General features: G+C 38.4%; 1 protein-coding gene across 5 annotated transcripts in view; it reads left to right on the plus strand.

Moving 5' to 3' along the window:
• Positions 1-1,810: 1,810 nt before the first annotated feature.
• The window catches only part of ABCB27 (transporter associated with antigen processing protein 2), a 270,112-nt gene continuing 255,052 nt past the window's right edge, over positions 1,811-16,870 (plus strand). For 3 of the 5 annotated variants that reach the window (XR_016431918.1, XR_016431917.1, XM_090006177.1), the window contains exons 1-7: positions 1,811-2,247; positions 4,378-4,449; positions 5,494-5,529; positions 5,628-5,702; positions 5,911-6,035; positions 6,359-6,458; positions 6,562-6,733. Coding sequence is in view for 3 of the 5 variants with exons in the window: in XM_090006177.1 (XP_089862303.1) it covers positions 2,176-2,247; positions 4,378-4,449; positions 5,494-5,529; positions 5,628-5,702; positions 5,911-6,035; positions 6,359-6,458; positions 6,562-6,733 (652 nt within the window). In the remaining 2 variants the exon portion in view is untranslated. Of the gene's footprint in view, positions 2,248-2,756; positions 2,880-4,377; positions 4,450-5,493; positions 5,530-5,627; positions 5,703-5,910; positions 6,036-6,358; positions 6,459-6,561; positions 6,734-16,870 lie in introns of those variants that run through there. The other 2 variants (XM_090006175.1, XM_090006176.1) reach the window with 2 other exon arrangements.

Here is a 16,870-nt window from a genome sequence, read left to right on the forward strand (position 1 = left end):
ATGAACTTAAAGTTTGAGTTTATTAAGTTGATTCTGATTTAAATTAAATTGTGGTTTAAATTAATTTATGGTTTGGAATGGATATTTGGTTGATAAATGAAATTTGTGATGTGCCCTAGATTCGTAGGTTTGTTTTTTGCATTTATTAAAAGCATGTATTCATTTAAAAAAAAAAATCACAGTTTTGAGGGTAAATTTGGGGTCTTTGCACTCATAGGGAAAAAACATTTTTGTTTGGTAAATATCACCAGCCAAAATCTCGCTATATTTTGATTTTTTTTATAAATTTCACATTTTTTTGCAAAATGGAAAAAATTAAATTAAAACCCAAATTTATTTATTTTTTACAAAGAAAAAAATTAAAATTAAAATAAAAATAAATTCAAAGTTAAAAATAATTAAATTTGGGGGATTTTTATCAAAAAATATCCACCAGCCCCTTTTCACTTTTTTTTTGAAAAAAACTGCTGATATATGTCACACTGGTTGTATTGTTGTGTAGTGTTTAGAAACAACTGGTTGGTAAACGAGCCGAACCAGCTTGACGCCTTTGAACGGAGCCTAGCTTGAGCTTGAGTTCAAGCTCGAACAGACTAGTTTGAAATGGAAAAACATTTTCTTTCAGTGTACAATGCTAATAATAGAACTCAAATGAATCCCATTCATTATATTTGACATAAAAGATGAATAAAACATATAAATACTTATTTTAACAAGCCTACACAAGTGGAGACAAGCCAAACCCTCTTTTGTTCATCATGATTTATCTATACTAAATGAGCTGCTAATGACTTAACTTTGCAAGGCTATTAACAATTAAACGAACTTCATGCAAGCCGAACTGAGCCAAACCATCTTTTCTCGGCACTAAGAAGAAGAATATCTATGTAACAAAAATATTCAAAGAGGACCATGTGCTAAATATAGATAGCATCTAATGGTGTTTGACATGTGGCCAAAATGGTGTGTCCTTAGTGACTCAGATCCGTACATCTACTGTTTTAATATTTAAATATTTTTTTTATTATAAATAATGTTTCAATAAAAACATTTTTTAATAGTAAAATAGCAAAAATAGTTTTTATTGATTAGAATTTTGAAAACTTCTATGCCCTGAAAAATTGTTCAAACTTTCAAGTCAAACCAGCAACTCATAGCCCCAAAGGGGTGTGGTATAGTGGGCCTAGGGGTTAGGAGGTGGTTTAGGTTCAAATTCTATAGGTGTCACCCCTTGTGCAAGACTAAGGGTGGTGGCGACTCCCTGAGGGCAAAGGTAAGCTCACAGAGTTTTACGCTGCCAGAACAGTGATCGTAAGTTTGTCTGGCAAAGCCAGTGCGGCTAGGTCTGATCTTAAGGGCAATTTCTATGTATAAGTGTATAAAAAAAAACAGCAAATCGAGTCCTTTTTTTTTCCATAACTGAGCTAGTAGGGCCCTCCCTTTTACAAACAGCCTTTAGCTAACCAGAACATGACAGAGGCTTGTTCATACTACCAGACTACCAGGCAGTTATTCAACCAGGAGTTCGAACTTGCAACCTCCCATCACATTGTGACTTGCACAAACTGCTTCTACCTGATGGTTGGAGCCCCCCCTCCCGTTAGTCAATTCATATCCTCTTGTCCACGGATCCTTCTGAAAGTGGAAAATTGAATGAAAAGCGATGTCAAAAGATGATGGTACTGATAATAATATGACAAACAAATTTTTTAACAAAAAACAAAGCTCAATTAAATATATGTTCAAAAAATCTAAGTGGAGCAAGCCTCAACAGAGCAACGATATTTTTCTGCATTTTTTTTTAGAAGTCTAAATATCGAGATTTTTTTGCCCATCCGAATGTGGACTAATCATAGCCGTTTAAATGCATCAGTTGGACGGTTAGGATCAACATAGATTCTCTGGCACATCACGTTAGATGATACAGGATCCTTTTTTAACACCATACGGTTTTGGGCTCTGTAGATATGACAAAAAAGTGCAAACCTGGGTCCAGAATTTCACATGGGATCTCCACCCTTTTATCCTTGTTTGCCTGTGTACCCCACCTTTTCTATTGGTCCCATAGCACTTCCTCGGTTCCTCCAAGAGAACTTGAACCACATAAAGCCTGGAAGCCCATTTCACTGACCAAGTTGAAACTGGGGAAGGCCTTCCTGCAGAGTGGAGGAATCGATGGCAGGGGGCTCAGGCAACAGTGGTAACAATGAGACTGCTCCTCATAAAGTTCCTTTATTAAACCAGGAGGTAGTGATGGAATTTCTCCTCTCTCTCTTTCATGCCTTCTTGTCAAAATTGGGATTAATGGGTGTATTTGTTTTGTTTGGCGCCTTCTTATCACAATTTGGATTGATGGGTGTTTTTGTTCTGTTGGGTGCCTTGAAATTAAGGATGCAGTTTTTTTTTTTATGGGAGAGTTTTGATAGTGCAATGAGAAAATGGACTTGTTGGATGATGCAAATGAAAGGTTTTTACAGTTCTGCTGTTGATTGTTTCTTGCACCAATTTTGTAGTTTCTGCTTCTGTGCTAGAGCTGGTCTTGTTTTTGTGAATTTCTATTTTGAAATAAGCACTTCTTCCAATATCTAAGTTTGCAAAAGTAAAGACATATTTGTAAGGTTTTCCTATATGATGCCACTTGTTTTCAAATAATATGGATGAAGTTTATTTTGTGGGATGTGCATCCGTTTCTTTCTACAAATTGAGTGCTTTGTCATCTTTGCATGGTGGTGAAAAGTTATAAGTAGCAATTGCAGATTTGGAATGTGAGAGAAGGTGGTCCATGTGATGCCAGAGGGAGTTTCTTCTGAGAGTGTACTCATTCAATTGCTATGTTGAGAAGGCACAATGCTTGATGAAAAGTCCACACTGCTAAATTGGTAAGATGAGGAAAACAATACGATTAGCTAGGCACTTCTTAACAAGCCTTTGCTTATACCTACAGTTTGTGTTTGTCGAAGAGTAACTGAAAATCGATAAGTTTCCCATGGCACCAATGCTTCATGAGTAAGTCCTTCTTATATAGGTCGGTATACACATGAAGTAATCTTGTCATTATGGAAGTGCTCTAGAGCATAGTGGAAAACTGAAAAATCACCTCAACATGCTATATCTGCTTATAGAATTTAACACGACTCACCCCAGGAATAGTGCATTCTTGATCATATAGAGTGCAGGCTAAAAGGAGTCAAATGCTCACCATGTAAAATAATCTCAATAGCTATGACAACCGCTTAGTCTTCTTGATCCTAAGAAAAGAACTTTGGTGCCCGGCACTATATCAAACATTCCACATGGCCATTCATATAGGTTCCTATACTAAAAGGGCAATAGATGATGGCATGGTAAAAGTACAAACCAGTTAGTGGCCATCAGGTCCTTACTGCTAGGAGCCTAGGATAATCTACTCATCCCATCATCCATCTAAATCAGCTTCAGTCTTATGATTATGTAACAACAGTGCATGGATTATCAGGCATCAAAACCAAGATGAGTTCTTTTAGATATAGAAAACACATCCACTGCTAGTCTGCAAATATGTGAGAAATTGAGATTAAGACAATGGATGAGGAGATGTGCCTCTCTATGAAACAGTTATAGACTCTTATCACAAATTAAAGATGAACGTGGTAAAGAAAGTGTAATGTGAATCTTCAGTCTATATGAGTCATATAGCAGATTATCAGAACCTGCAGATATTAGAGGAAAGGGTCCCATGCGTCAGAAGATGCCAGTTCAAGGTGCAGTCTTCATACTCTCACTATGCTGAAAGTGCATGAAGCATGTCAAAGATAAAACTCTTTATTAAGAATGTACTGTGAATGTTATCACTATGCTGAAAAAGCATGCAGCATGGTGAAGATAAAACTCTATTATGAATTTACTACCTAGATATTCCATTAGCAGGATATTCTTCAACAATTACATCAACATAAAAGACAATTGCCTAAGAGATGCCAGCACAAAAGCGTCAGTTAAAGCAGGAAGAAATTTCAGAAACAAGAGAATTAGTAGCAGCTATCAAATCCTGGTAACTAAGATAATCTACTCATCCCATCCACCTAAATTAGGTTCACATTTGACCATATGACAACTGCATATAGATTATCAGGCATCAAAACCAAGATTTTGCTCCATTTTACACACCCACACAGACATGCACACACACACAGGCATTGTGTGTTTAGATGAAAATAATTTTTATGGTTGTGTAAAGCTAGCAACAACATTTGGGTGCTTAATTGTTGTGATAACTTGTCAGTTTGTACTAGATTAACTCAAAAGTGTCATTATTCAAAGGGTTATGATGGAAATAGTAGTTTCTGGAGTTAATTTTTTTTCTGCAATCACTTATTTATTGATGCTGTGCTTTTGTAGGCAGGGACCAAGGCAACAGATGCACAACCAGAGCATGGTCAATCGGATCTTGAACATGGGGATGCTGTCCCGGTAATCCAACAGTCACCTTTGCTATTTCAAATTGGATGATTTTGAAACTGATTCCTTGCTGCTACTCTTATTTGGGCATTTAAATATATCATATACATCACAAGTAAACTGCATTTGGTTTCAGTAATGAGTTTCTCTGAGAACTATGCAGCCTTTTCTTCTTTCTTTTTCTTTTGTATGTACCCAAAATTTGGGTTGTCAAATGGCTGCTGTGGTTCGAGCCAAGTTTTATGAATTTCAAATACAAGACTCAATTGGGTTTGAGAACTTGCACTAGATAGATGCTTCTTTACTTGTGAAGAATCCCATAAAATACCAGACACTAACACTTCTGGAAAACTCAAGGCACTTGAACACACCTGTTGTGACCTGAAATTTTTGTCCTGTCTTCTACAAAATAAGGCTATTTAAGTAATTTGTGTAGGTGATCCATAAGATTTTCATCATCATCAGCCTACCCTTCTAGATAGGGTTGGTTTTATAGCTCCTGCTTCTTCAATTGTCCCTATCTAAAGCTGAAACCTGTGTCGTGATGATATAGTCTTTCATGTCCCAATTTACCACATCCCTCCATGTCTTTATTTGGGGTTATTGTGTGTAACAATAACTGAAGATGCACAAAAGCACCTTGTGACATTAGTACCTTCAGGGTTGAAGAGATTATTTTGATCATCATAATCAAGCTTCACCCCAAATTCCCAACTACATGAGGTCAGTTTTGTGAGTCATGTTTCTCCATTCCTTCCTGTCTAGAGCTACATCTTCGGCCGCCTCATAATCTTTAATATCACCTCTCACTGCCTCCCTTCAGATCTTCAACAATCTTCTTCTTCTCCTAATTTTTCCAATTGAGCAAAATGCAGCTTTTCCTCAGGATTGATGTTACGTAAATAAACAGGTGTAACCTTACTGCTAATGTTAAGCAAAACATTTGATGTCTCTTATTTATCTGATGTTATCTTGTATAACATGGCTATTTGTTTCTTGATGTTATGAAAATTTCTGGCTTTGATTAGCTTCTAACAGATATATTATTGATGTCAGCCTGCCAATGTTGGTTTCTTCAGAGTGCTTCTACTGGTAAGTTGTACCTTCATGCAAGTTCTTAAGAATTTTTAATACTTCAGCGAGTCAGATTTTTCCTGACAGTCCTATCTGGCATCTCTTGTCCACTTTAGGCAAAGCCTGATGCAGGGAAACTGGTTCTTGCGACTGTTGCACTGCTCATTGCTTCAACAACAAATATCCTTATTGTATGTATCATTGTATACATTAATTGGTGATACATATATCTTGTAGCTTGTAGTGTGCAAAATATTTATCTGTGTTATGTTATGGATGATCATTGTTGTCCATATTTTTTTCTCGTCTGTTTACTTTGCATTTGTGTTGACTGATTACATGTTTTATCTCTGCCTACTTTTACCTTACTCAAATTCCTGTTATTTATCTTTTCTGCAGCCAAAATTTGGTGGAAAGATAATTGATATTGTGTCTAAAGATGTCAGAACACCTGAGCAACAAGCTGCAGCTCTCGTTGCTGTGAAGAATATGATATTCAGTATTGTGCTGATAGTTGTTGTAGGGTATGATTCCACATTGACCCTTTTTCTGTTTATAACTTCAGCCGGGAATCATCTTAGAGTCTAGGATCATGAGGAAACATGTCGGATCTCTTCCACAGGAGCATTGCATCATAATTTGTTTATAATTTTACATTGACCATCATCATTTCCCAACTTTTCTTATTTGTAAAATGAATCACTTGACTATTTTTGTGTGCACAGCATTAAGGGCATGACAGAGTTGTTGCTCACTTAAGAGAAAAAATTATTCAGCAGCTGCAGGTCAAGCTTTATCACTTGTATGTTTGCTGGAAAGTTCTGATCAAACTTTGTCACTTGTTTAGTTCTGTGTGTACAGCATTAAGGGCATGGCTGTTTTCATCTGCTAGTGAAAGGGTTGTCGCTCGATTAAGAAAAAATCTATTCAGCCACCTTATTCATCAAGTGAGTTTATAATACAGTACTCCAGGTTTTATGTCTTTATAGTATACTGATCCAACATGAATTTATCATGTCATCCTCTTGAAAGATTGGTCTTATATTTTAGGAAATAGCGTTCTATGACGTCACTCGAACAGGAGAGCTCCTCAGTAGGCTGTCTGAAGATACTCAGATCATAAAAAATGCAGCTACTACCAATCTATCAGAGGCACTACGAAATCTTGCTACTGCGTTTGTTGGCCTAGGCTTTATGTTTGCAACATCTTGGAGATTAACATGTGAGTATCTACATAATTGTGCTCCACATGTTCAGTGTATATTTTCTCATGAGAATCTGTGATATATTTTCTCAGTCCATGAATTTTTAGTAGTATATCATTGGCCAGCTCTCCTCCCATTGATTTTTTTTACTCATCTTGGACATCCTTCAGTTATTTATAATATTTTTAGTACATTTAGGCTATTTTGTTAAATGTATTATTTGAAATGTATGCAATAGGCATTGAAGGAACAGTAGTATTTATGTGCCATTTGTAAGTCAACATGAGCCTCTAGTAATCAGATTATCTGCCTTGTACGCATTTTAAAAGGCAAATGCAATGCAGAGTGGTTGGATACTACTTCAACCACCGATAGTAATAGCTGTAGTAGTAGTAGTAATAGTAAGAATAGTAGTAGTAGAACTAAGAAATTTTGATGGAAAAATGAAAGCTTATATGTTAGGATTTGGCTTTCCAGATGTAAAATTGTAGAAGCTTACTCCATATTTAAATATTCACTTTAAATATCACAGTGTGTTAAGAACCAATATGCATGGCATCGATACAATATAATTTTGGTGCCTGTGAGTTAGCATGAACTTTGAAATCATATTATGCTTCCATTTCTGTCAGTTTCTTATGTCATTGCTAGTCTCATTTCAATTTGTTATTGAGGCTTTTCTGCTGCATCCTTGTCCTTCTTTGGTCGATGTATGTGTTGGTTGCAGAAGCCTATTTCTTTCTGTGGGATGTAGTCATGATTCTGTGGCTGCTGGTTTGTATCAGAGACTTTAAAGCCAGCAAGCAATTCAATGTTGTTGGGTAGAAATAATAATAAATAGGAAAATTTCTGGAAGATGAAGATGTATGAGGAACAGAATGACTGAAGAAAAAAAAATGATTGTTGACTGTGCTAATATATTAACAATTATTATCCACCCTAATTTTATATAACTAGATAAAGAAACAATGCTAGTTTTTTAATGAATAAAACAAACCATATCCTAAGATTTGTTGTATAATATATCATTAGAAGCAGGGAAAGAACCAGCCCCCACCCCCACTCCCACCCCCACCCCAAGAATTAAAAACAAATAAATGTATATAGTGCAAAGTATTGTAAAATGTAAAGTAGTGGAATGCATTTTACAATGTTTTCTGGGCCATTTTACAATGTTTTGTTTCCGTGGAGATTACTATTTCATAGGACCTAGTATCATAAATTTTATAATAGTTTCAGATATGTAGCGTAATGCATAAGTAAGATTTGGGCTCATACTTGGACCCAATTTAATAAAAATGGATGTCAAGTCCACTCAAATTTGACACACCCCAGTCGACTGACAAATGGTCAGCAACTGTTCCCTCTGAAAACATCTGCAATATATAGGAAGGGCCGTGTGTGTGCACACACACAATGTGGGAAAATATTAGATATTCTTGAGTATACTGTACCCTTTAGTAGAAACAGCCCATTCCATTATATTTTCTTGATTTTTTTGTGGATTGAAGTTTGAACCCTACAAATATGATCTATATGGGTGTGTTTGGTCAAAAACATGTTTTAGATTGTTCGATCTTATTTTGCAAGCAGATTTTTTAATGGCTTCAAAATTTGATGGTCCGCAATGTGTAAAAATTCCATGATTGAGAACATTTTGATTTTACTTCAAAACTACTCAAGCAAAAGTGTACTCCGTAGTAAATGGACCATGCCGAACATATATGTGGAGTCTCAGGTAAAATTGATTCAATAAAACTTTCACCTATGAGTTTTATCTTGAGATTATGGTACTGTAGAGTGTGAATATATATATATATATATATATCATACCCGATAAAGGGCATTTTTGTAATTCTGCCCATTAGGGGCATTTTAGTCTTTTTACATGTATTTGATTTTTCATTTTTTTTCTTTTTTATTTTTCATTTTTTTATTTTATTGTAAAATGCAATTAATGCATTGCATTGGGGGTCCCAACCAAAGGAGTCGTTGGACCCCCAACGGTCACAAATGTGACCGTTGGGGGCCCAACGAGTCCCCTTTGGGCCTCCCAAGGTCTTCTCTCTCTCTCTCTCTTTTTCTCCCTCTCCCTCTCTCCTTTGTGCATAAATCCCCCATGTAAAGGATGACTTTTCAAGCCCTCATTCAATAAAGTTCATATATTTTTTTATGTGTTGCCTCTTTGAAGGCTTCTTGTGTTGTCCCTTAGTGGACTATTTCTATATTCCCCATTGTGGGTTTGAGTTTGTCCATTCATTTGACCGTGTGAATGCATTAAACATTCTTGTTATACCTTTTTGCATACTTTCTTACATGGTATCAGAGCCAGGTTATAATCAAGCTAGTCCTTCGGTGCATCGGGAAGCGTGATATTAAAAAAAATTGAAAAAGTGGTGAAGTTTTGGTTACCTCTTTTCTTTCTCTACGTTTTGATGAAGCGTTTGTTATCTCTTATCTCTCTTCCTTCTACTTGGAATTACGTGGCATGTATTCTTACACTTTTCAAGTATTTAGCCCATGCATTACGCATGAGAAAAACACTTGTTTTTTCTCTACCATTGAATATATATAGATATATATGTAAACATATATATACATATGTAGTATGTTTTGAAAGAAAATGTATGGTTTTTTCTAAAATAGTATTTTAACCATCATTGAACTTGTTTAAAGAAACTAGATATATGTAGTATGTTTTGAATCTTGAAGCCTTTTTGAAAATAACTCTAATATATATATATATATACACATGTATATATATGTATATATATAACCATGAATTATTAATTCTAGATGTTTCGTCAATCATTGTCTTATCTTGATGATTTGATAATGGTGTCTTATTTTATAAAATATAAACTTGTTTTTCACACACACACACACACACATATATATATATATATATATATATATATGATAATCGTCAAATACAATTTGTATTTCATCCTTGATAGACATGCATATTCATGTTGGAAATTCTTGATTCATTACATGCTTAAAAATGTAAAATTTTATATAATCACTTGCATATATGCTTAAACTTGATTGAAAGCATGTTTATTTTATGAGATATGTGGCTTTAATTATTCCATGAGTGCTTTTTCTATGAGAATGTATGCACTTAGTCTCTCATATTGTTTCTTTTATCTATGCATATGCTTTGGTTTCTTGTTAAAACTCTCTTGTGTCATCTTTTAAAAATATGTATTTTTGTATTACAATTGATAGCATTAAGATGTTCTCAATGTTTGAGAATGGTTCTAGATTTTTCATCTCTAGATTGTCTTGAATACATTTTGATAACCGTTTGTAATGCTTTTTAAGCATTCTTTTACATAAACAAAATTGCTTATTTATGTGTGTTGTTCCTCTTTTACCCTTTTATGGGTTTTGCTTAAATTGTCTTTTAGACACCTCCTTTTGAGTGTTCGAAGAGCATTTGTGGAAGACCACCTTTTGCTTCATCACATTTGGAATGCTCATTTCCCGACATGTTTGGGGGTATGCTTCCATGGTTACATTACCATGTATTTCTGAATGGATTGTTTGGGCTTTGGTTATCCATGCTTGTGTAAGGCTGTCACTAATTAAGGTACATTTGTTTTGACAGCCCAAGGTGGTTGTTACACTCGGACCACACATCCTTATATTCGTTCTTTTTGGACAGCCGAATGTGTCTGTTTGAAATTTTGACAAACCGAGCATCTTTGGCTAATATATTGCGTTGTATATGTGGCTGATTGATGGTTTACAGTTGTTTTAAGTCTAAGTTTAATTTAGGAAAATTAGATTAAATCATTGAGTTGGAAATAAAACTGCAGTAACTATTGTTTTATCAAGTGTTACTAATTTGGGTTATGCAGCATTGCTTGTTCACATGCATGCTATTGGAAACATTTTATTCCATCTATGTATAACATGATGTATTGAGTTGTTTATAGTTACCCGGGCTTTGAAATCTTAAACTTGACTTTCTTAAACAGGAAAACTTCTCAATGTTCCTAAATAGGAAAGAATGTTTCTAAAGCTCACATGTAATGCAAGTTGATCTTGTACACAGAGTATCACATACATAATGCCCCAAACATAAAAACAATGTAAACATATGGTTTATATGATGATCTGTTGACAGTTAAATACGTGAGTAATATGTTATTTTATGGATGGTATCAAATCTGAATTCCTATTATTTTGTTGACGATGATTAAATTTGATTATAAGATATCTTGTGTTCTGTCATCAAACTGATTTGTTTTAGGTTGACTAATATCCAAGATAACTATGTCATCTTATTGACTATATCAAATCTGTTTCAATGTTGAATTAATAACTTATATTAAATTTGAATACATATCTTTTCGTTACCTATTATCATGCTTGATTTCGAGTTATTCTATTACCTATTGTTAGACTTGAGTTCTAAGTTAATTTATTTTCTATCATCAGTATTGACTTTAAGTAGTTATGTTGATTCTGACTGCTTTACATGAAATACCACGTGCTTGAACTGCTTTTTGTTAGAAAATGTATTATTTTGAATTGCTTGAATACAGTATGTTAGTTGTGTTTGAGGAGTGAGATTGTTATATTGGTTCCAAACATGATGGCGCATTTAGTGACATATGGATATATGCTGCCTAATGGGCAATATAAATGGTTTACCTGATGCGGGTACTTGGGCTATTAGCTTGTGTGCTACGACAATAATAGCGATAAAAACATACCTTACAATTGTTGTGTGCACAACTGGTTTAAAGGTACCGAAGTATTCTGGATAATGACTGTAACACTGATGAGAAACTTAAACTTAAATTATATGGCCTGACTGGTTTAAAGGTACCGGGGCTTGTGTGCTTAACTGGTTTAAAGGCACCGGAGCACTCTGAGTGGGTTTGTACAATCAATATGAAACGAATGAGATAGATATATACCTTGGAAAAATGACTAAGGTTGGGAATCTACTACTATGGTAGTAGGAGGTAATGGGGAAAAATGCTCCTGAACTTCGAGAAATTAATTAAATGAAAAGATCAACCCACTCAGTTTTTGGACTTACCTTGGAGAGGGTATACAAAACTCTGGGGACATGTGTTTATCTGTTTCGAGCTAAAGTGATTCGTTGGTCCCCAGTCCTCGGAGTTGGGGGACCCGGATTACCAATATGTCTTAGGTGGTAGATCTTTGTTCTTCTGCAGAAGTTAGGGATGCATTCTGTTTTGGTTTTGGCCTTTGAAAGTTCTCTCGGTCACTGGCTGCTCTCTTGGGATTTCAGTTTCAGTTAGAATGTTCGGGTTAATAAAATAATGTTGAATAATATACCCCCGAACGTTCTCTTCTGTGATGGTTGCCTCGGCCGGTGTGTACCCGCGGGATAAGATAATATAAACACTATTTAGAATAGTTAGGTATCATAGTGAGTGGAGTTACTAAAGAGACAATTTCATATTCTTTCAAACATACTTTATATTCTGACTTTGTGATGAAATGTGTAGATATGAGATAATTGAATTCATATTGTTACTGTTACAAGAAAATTATGCATGTTACTGTTATTGTTGTTGTAACATATGCTTTACTTGTTTAATTATAGTTGTTGCATAATCTGCTTACGTGCTTAGATATATGTCTGTTATTGTTGTTGCATAGTCTGCTTTACGTGCTATTGTATATGCTAAAGATTTACACTTGACACCCACATCACATACTAGATTCATGATATACCTACATTAAAAGTTACAGATTTCCTACTTAGACAGTTATAGTCTAATTCCTATAATTTTACTATTTTTAGGTGAATAGTAGCATTTACGAGTGACTGCAGGATGAGGCATCGGATCAAGATTTTGGATTTACTGTTTAAGGGATTGCTTGAGTTTATTGTAATTTAATTGTTCATATCATTTATAACTCTAATGTTAATTTTCATTAATATTGAAATGAAACAAATGTTTTGGGTTTTATCTTGTAACGCCCCAAAATTTTGACTTGTGATTTCGAAAACCTTATCGAAAAACCTTTCAAAGATTTAAAGTTTTAACTTTTAAAAATGACAGCGAAAGACATTTAGAAAGGAACACAAGTCAACAATCCTGGGTACGTTAGCTGAAAAACCATCATTCACATGTACAACAACTTAAAGGAATTTAAGAAATAAGGCAATAGATTAAAAATCTACAGTTTATTACAAAATGAGCATTTTGTTCCAAAGTTCAATAAATCTAAAGAAAACTCCAAAAAGACTCAGAGCTAAGCCGTCAGCAGAAAGAAGATAAATCTTAATCCATGTTGCACCACGCCATCGGCCGCCAGTGAAGTCCTACTCTTCACCTACCCATGAAATGGGTCAGTTTCATAACAAACCAGTAGGTGCACGAACAGATAAGTAGAATGAAAGTAAAACAGGACATTCATGAGGTAAGCAGTTATGATATTTCAGCAATCAATATAATTGTAATATATTCTAACAAGTGTAATATGTGCAAAGAGTTATTAGTTGAAGCATTTCCAGCAGTGTAAGTTTTGATCATCTACAACTATCCATGAAGATATTCTTTAAGTTCTGATATTTACTCACCTGTGGGTACGCACAGACGCGAAACGTAGAAACAACCGAGACCGATCCGGGGGTTTATTATGTCAGGTGTTTTCATTAACCCGGATGGCTGATTGAGTCCGCTCCAAAGGGGACGGTCAATGACCAAGAGAGTAAATCCCCAAAGGCATTCGTGGCCCATGGATGCATCCAACTTCTGTAGAAGTGCCTGGGAGTTACAACCTAGGATAATTTATGGTAATCCCAATTCCCCTAACTCCGATGACTGGGAAAACCGAGTCTTTTGCCCGTGGGGTGGTTGTTAACAACCTATCCATCAGAGTTTTTGTACCATTCATCTTCTTCCTTGATGAACCGTGAAGGTCGAATGGGTACGACAGGGGTTTCTTAACCGCCGCCCCATCCTACATGCTCTGGTCTATTAGACCCACTCGAGCATCTTGCCTGTGAAGGCGAATGGTCACCATTTATGTGATCTCATCATTGTGCTAAATGCACGCATCGAGGTTGCTACAACCTCATCATCCCACCATCGTAACCCCCATGGGACGTACTTGTCCAAAAGTACGATCGTACCTTCCTAGAGGTACAACTACGATGAGAGGGCAACATAATGTTTTATGATTCTTTTGGTTCATACATGACATGTATTGCTCTTTGAGCAAATGGGCCTGTGGAGGCCGGTATTATCTCATGGATATCAATAAGGAGTTGCTTAATCACTTCGAGGTACTCAATGACCTCCCGTACTATTTGTATCATACTTGTCTTCAGGTCTAATTACGAAAGTAAATTTGTGGGTTCTCGATAGATAACCTATCACAAGGTTTTATAAATGTCTGTATTACACTTGGCATGCTCGAATACTAAGAATCAAGATGTCGCATACAAGATTCATCAGGCAATAACCAATAAGGCATCTATAGTAACTTATAACAGTGAGCAAGGCGAAAATGCAGTAATAAGGTCTTTCTAGCAATGAGTCTACTCGTAGAGCTCACAATAAGCATGTAATTTCCAAAAGGATAATGATGCAGAAACACAACACAGACAATCACCAGTTAGGAAATTCTACGAGTGAGAATGCATGCCAAATAAACTATTCTATCACAGAATCCTTATAATTTTATTTCATTCTTACAAACCCTTTGTGTGACTTTCCCCTACCTCGGGATGTCGTGCAGTTGCGTGCATCTACGCGTGTAGATGATACGAGGCTCAGGCCGCGGAGTCAGAGCGGGGTTCGATGCGAAGTCTGCAAAAGTGTGAGAATTCAGCGCTACTCTATTTATCATGCGGAGAAATGGAAAACCGGCGTGTCGATCGGAAAAGAGAGAGGCAGCAGGGGTGTGACCCTGCTGGCCGAAAATAGACAAGCGACAGGGGACAAACCCCTGCCTGCCAACAATAGCGGGGCGACAGGGGATGAGCCCCTGTCGAAAACAGCGTGGCGGCAGGGGGCCAGCCCCTGCCGACAGCAACGAAGCAGTAGGGGCTGAGCCTCTGCCGACAACCACCAAGTGACAGGGGGCCAGCCCCTGCTGACAGCACGAGACGGCAGGGGGGCAAGCCATTGCCGACAGCCACGAAGTGGCAGGGGCTGAGCCCCTGCCGACAGCATCGAGATGGCAAGGGGCCAGCCCCTGCCGAAAGCACAGGACGGCCAGCCCCTGCCGACAACCACGAAGTGGCAGGGGCTGAGCCGCCTGCCGACAGCACGAAGTGGCAGGGGCTGAGCCCCTGCCGACAGCATAGGACGGCAGGGGGGCCAGCCCCTGCCGATGGCCACGAGACGACAGGGGCGGGGCCCCTGCCGACAGCACGAAGGTGGCAGCAAAAAAAAAGGGGGTGTCGCAGGGGCCATAGGTCCCCTGCCGGCACTCCAGCGAATCCCAGAGGGAGAAGGGAACGACAGGGGCCCCGTAGGCCACCTGTCAGGCTCCTGATGGGCACAGGGGGTGGTGGGAGGCCGCGACAGGGGCTGTGAGCCGCCTGTCGGCCTCCCGGCGAGGTGACAGAGAGGGGGTGAGGAAGAGAAGAGGGAGGACGGCGTACCTGGGAGGCGGTGGTCGGCGGTGGTCGGCGTCGGCGGCGTGCGCAACGAGGGAGGAGACCGGCGCGATGGGGGGCGAGGGCTGCGAGAGGGAGGCGTGACTCCCCTCGCCCTCCAACGTCTCTCTTAAAGGCACAGGGGGGCAACGAATGGGGAAACCCTTGATGGGTTTCCCTAATTCGCCCGATATCGAAGGGGGGGGGGGGGGTGTGCGGCGCTCGGGAGTGCTCGGGTTACTTAAAACCCTAATGAAGAAGGGGCCCGGGTCGGGTCCGGACCCGACCCGGCCCGGGTCCAAAACAAATTTTTTTTTAAATGGGGTTTTACATCCTACCCCTCTTAAAGGAATTTCGTCCGCGAAATAATTATTGCCTTCAAGAATCACATTACAGGTCAGGATATTTTTCCCTGATATCGTTCTCAGGTTCCCAAGTACATTCATCAATTCCATGATGTTGCCACCGAACCTTTACAAAGGAAATGGTCTTTGATCTTAGCACTTGGTCACGACGGTCGACGATCTCCACTGGTCTTTCTTCGAATGTCAAGTCCCCTCTAATGTCCACATCATCATAATGAATGATGTGCAATGGATCGTGAACATACTTCCTCAACATGGATACATGAAAAACATTATGGATCTGGGCGTATTGAGGAGGTAACGCCACACGATAAGCTGCTTCTCCAATCCGCTCCAGGATTTCGAACGGTCCGACGTATCTAGGACTTAGCTTTCCCTTCTTCCCAAACCGAAATACGCTCTTCGTCGGAGATACCTTAACAAAAACCATCTCGCCAATATCGAAGGTAAGCTCTCGTCGGCGTCTATCTGCATAGCTTTTCTGCCGACTCTGAGCGGTACGGAGTCGTTCTCGAATCATCTGCACTTGTTGAGTATAGTGTTGCAAAACTATAAGTGCCTCCAATATTTGTTCGCCAACCTTGTCCCAGTAAACAGGTGATCGACATGGCCTCCCATACAAAGCTTCGTATGGGGCCATCCCGATGCTCGCATGATAGCTGTTGTTATACGCGAATTCCGCCAGACTGATATGGGAATCCCACTCTCCCTTCCAGTTCATCATACAGGCTCGAAGCATGTCTTCCAAGGTCTGAATCGTACGTTCCGACTGCCCGTCAGTCTGAGGGTAAAACACCGTGCTGAACTTTAACTTTGTGCCCAACGCCAACTGAAGTTGTCACCAAAACCTTGAAGTGAATCTGGGATCACGATCGGAGATAATCGAGACTGGAACATCGTGCAATCTCACAATCTCTCTAACATAGAGATCAGCGAGACTATTCAACGATTGGTTGAGACGGATAGGTAGGAAGTGAGCAGACTTGGTGAGTCTATCGACGATCACCCAAATCGCGTCATGCTTCCTCCACGTCCTCGGTAGACCGACTATGAAGTCCATGGTGACATCTTCCCACTTCCATAGAGGGATCTCAATCTGCTGCATGACCCCACCGGGTCTCTGGTGCTCGATCTTGATTTGCTGACACGTTAAACACTTTGAGACATACTCAGCCACGTCTCGC

The sequence above is a fragment of the Nuphar pumila genome, chromosome 5, assembly GCF_984573655.1.
Source record: "Nuphar pumila chromosome 5, dmNupPumi1.hap1.1, whole genome shotgun sequence".
NCBI lineage: Eukaryota > Viridiplantae > Streptophyta > Magnoliopsida > Nymphaeales > Nymphaeaceae > Nuphar > Nuphar pumila.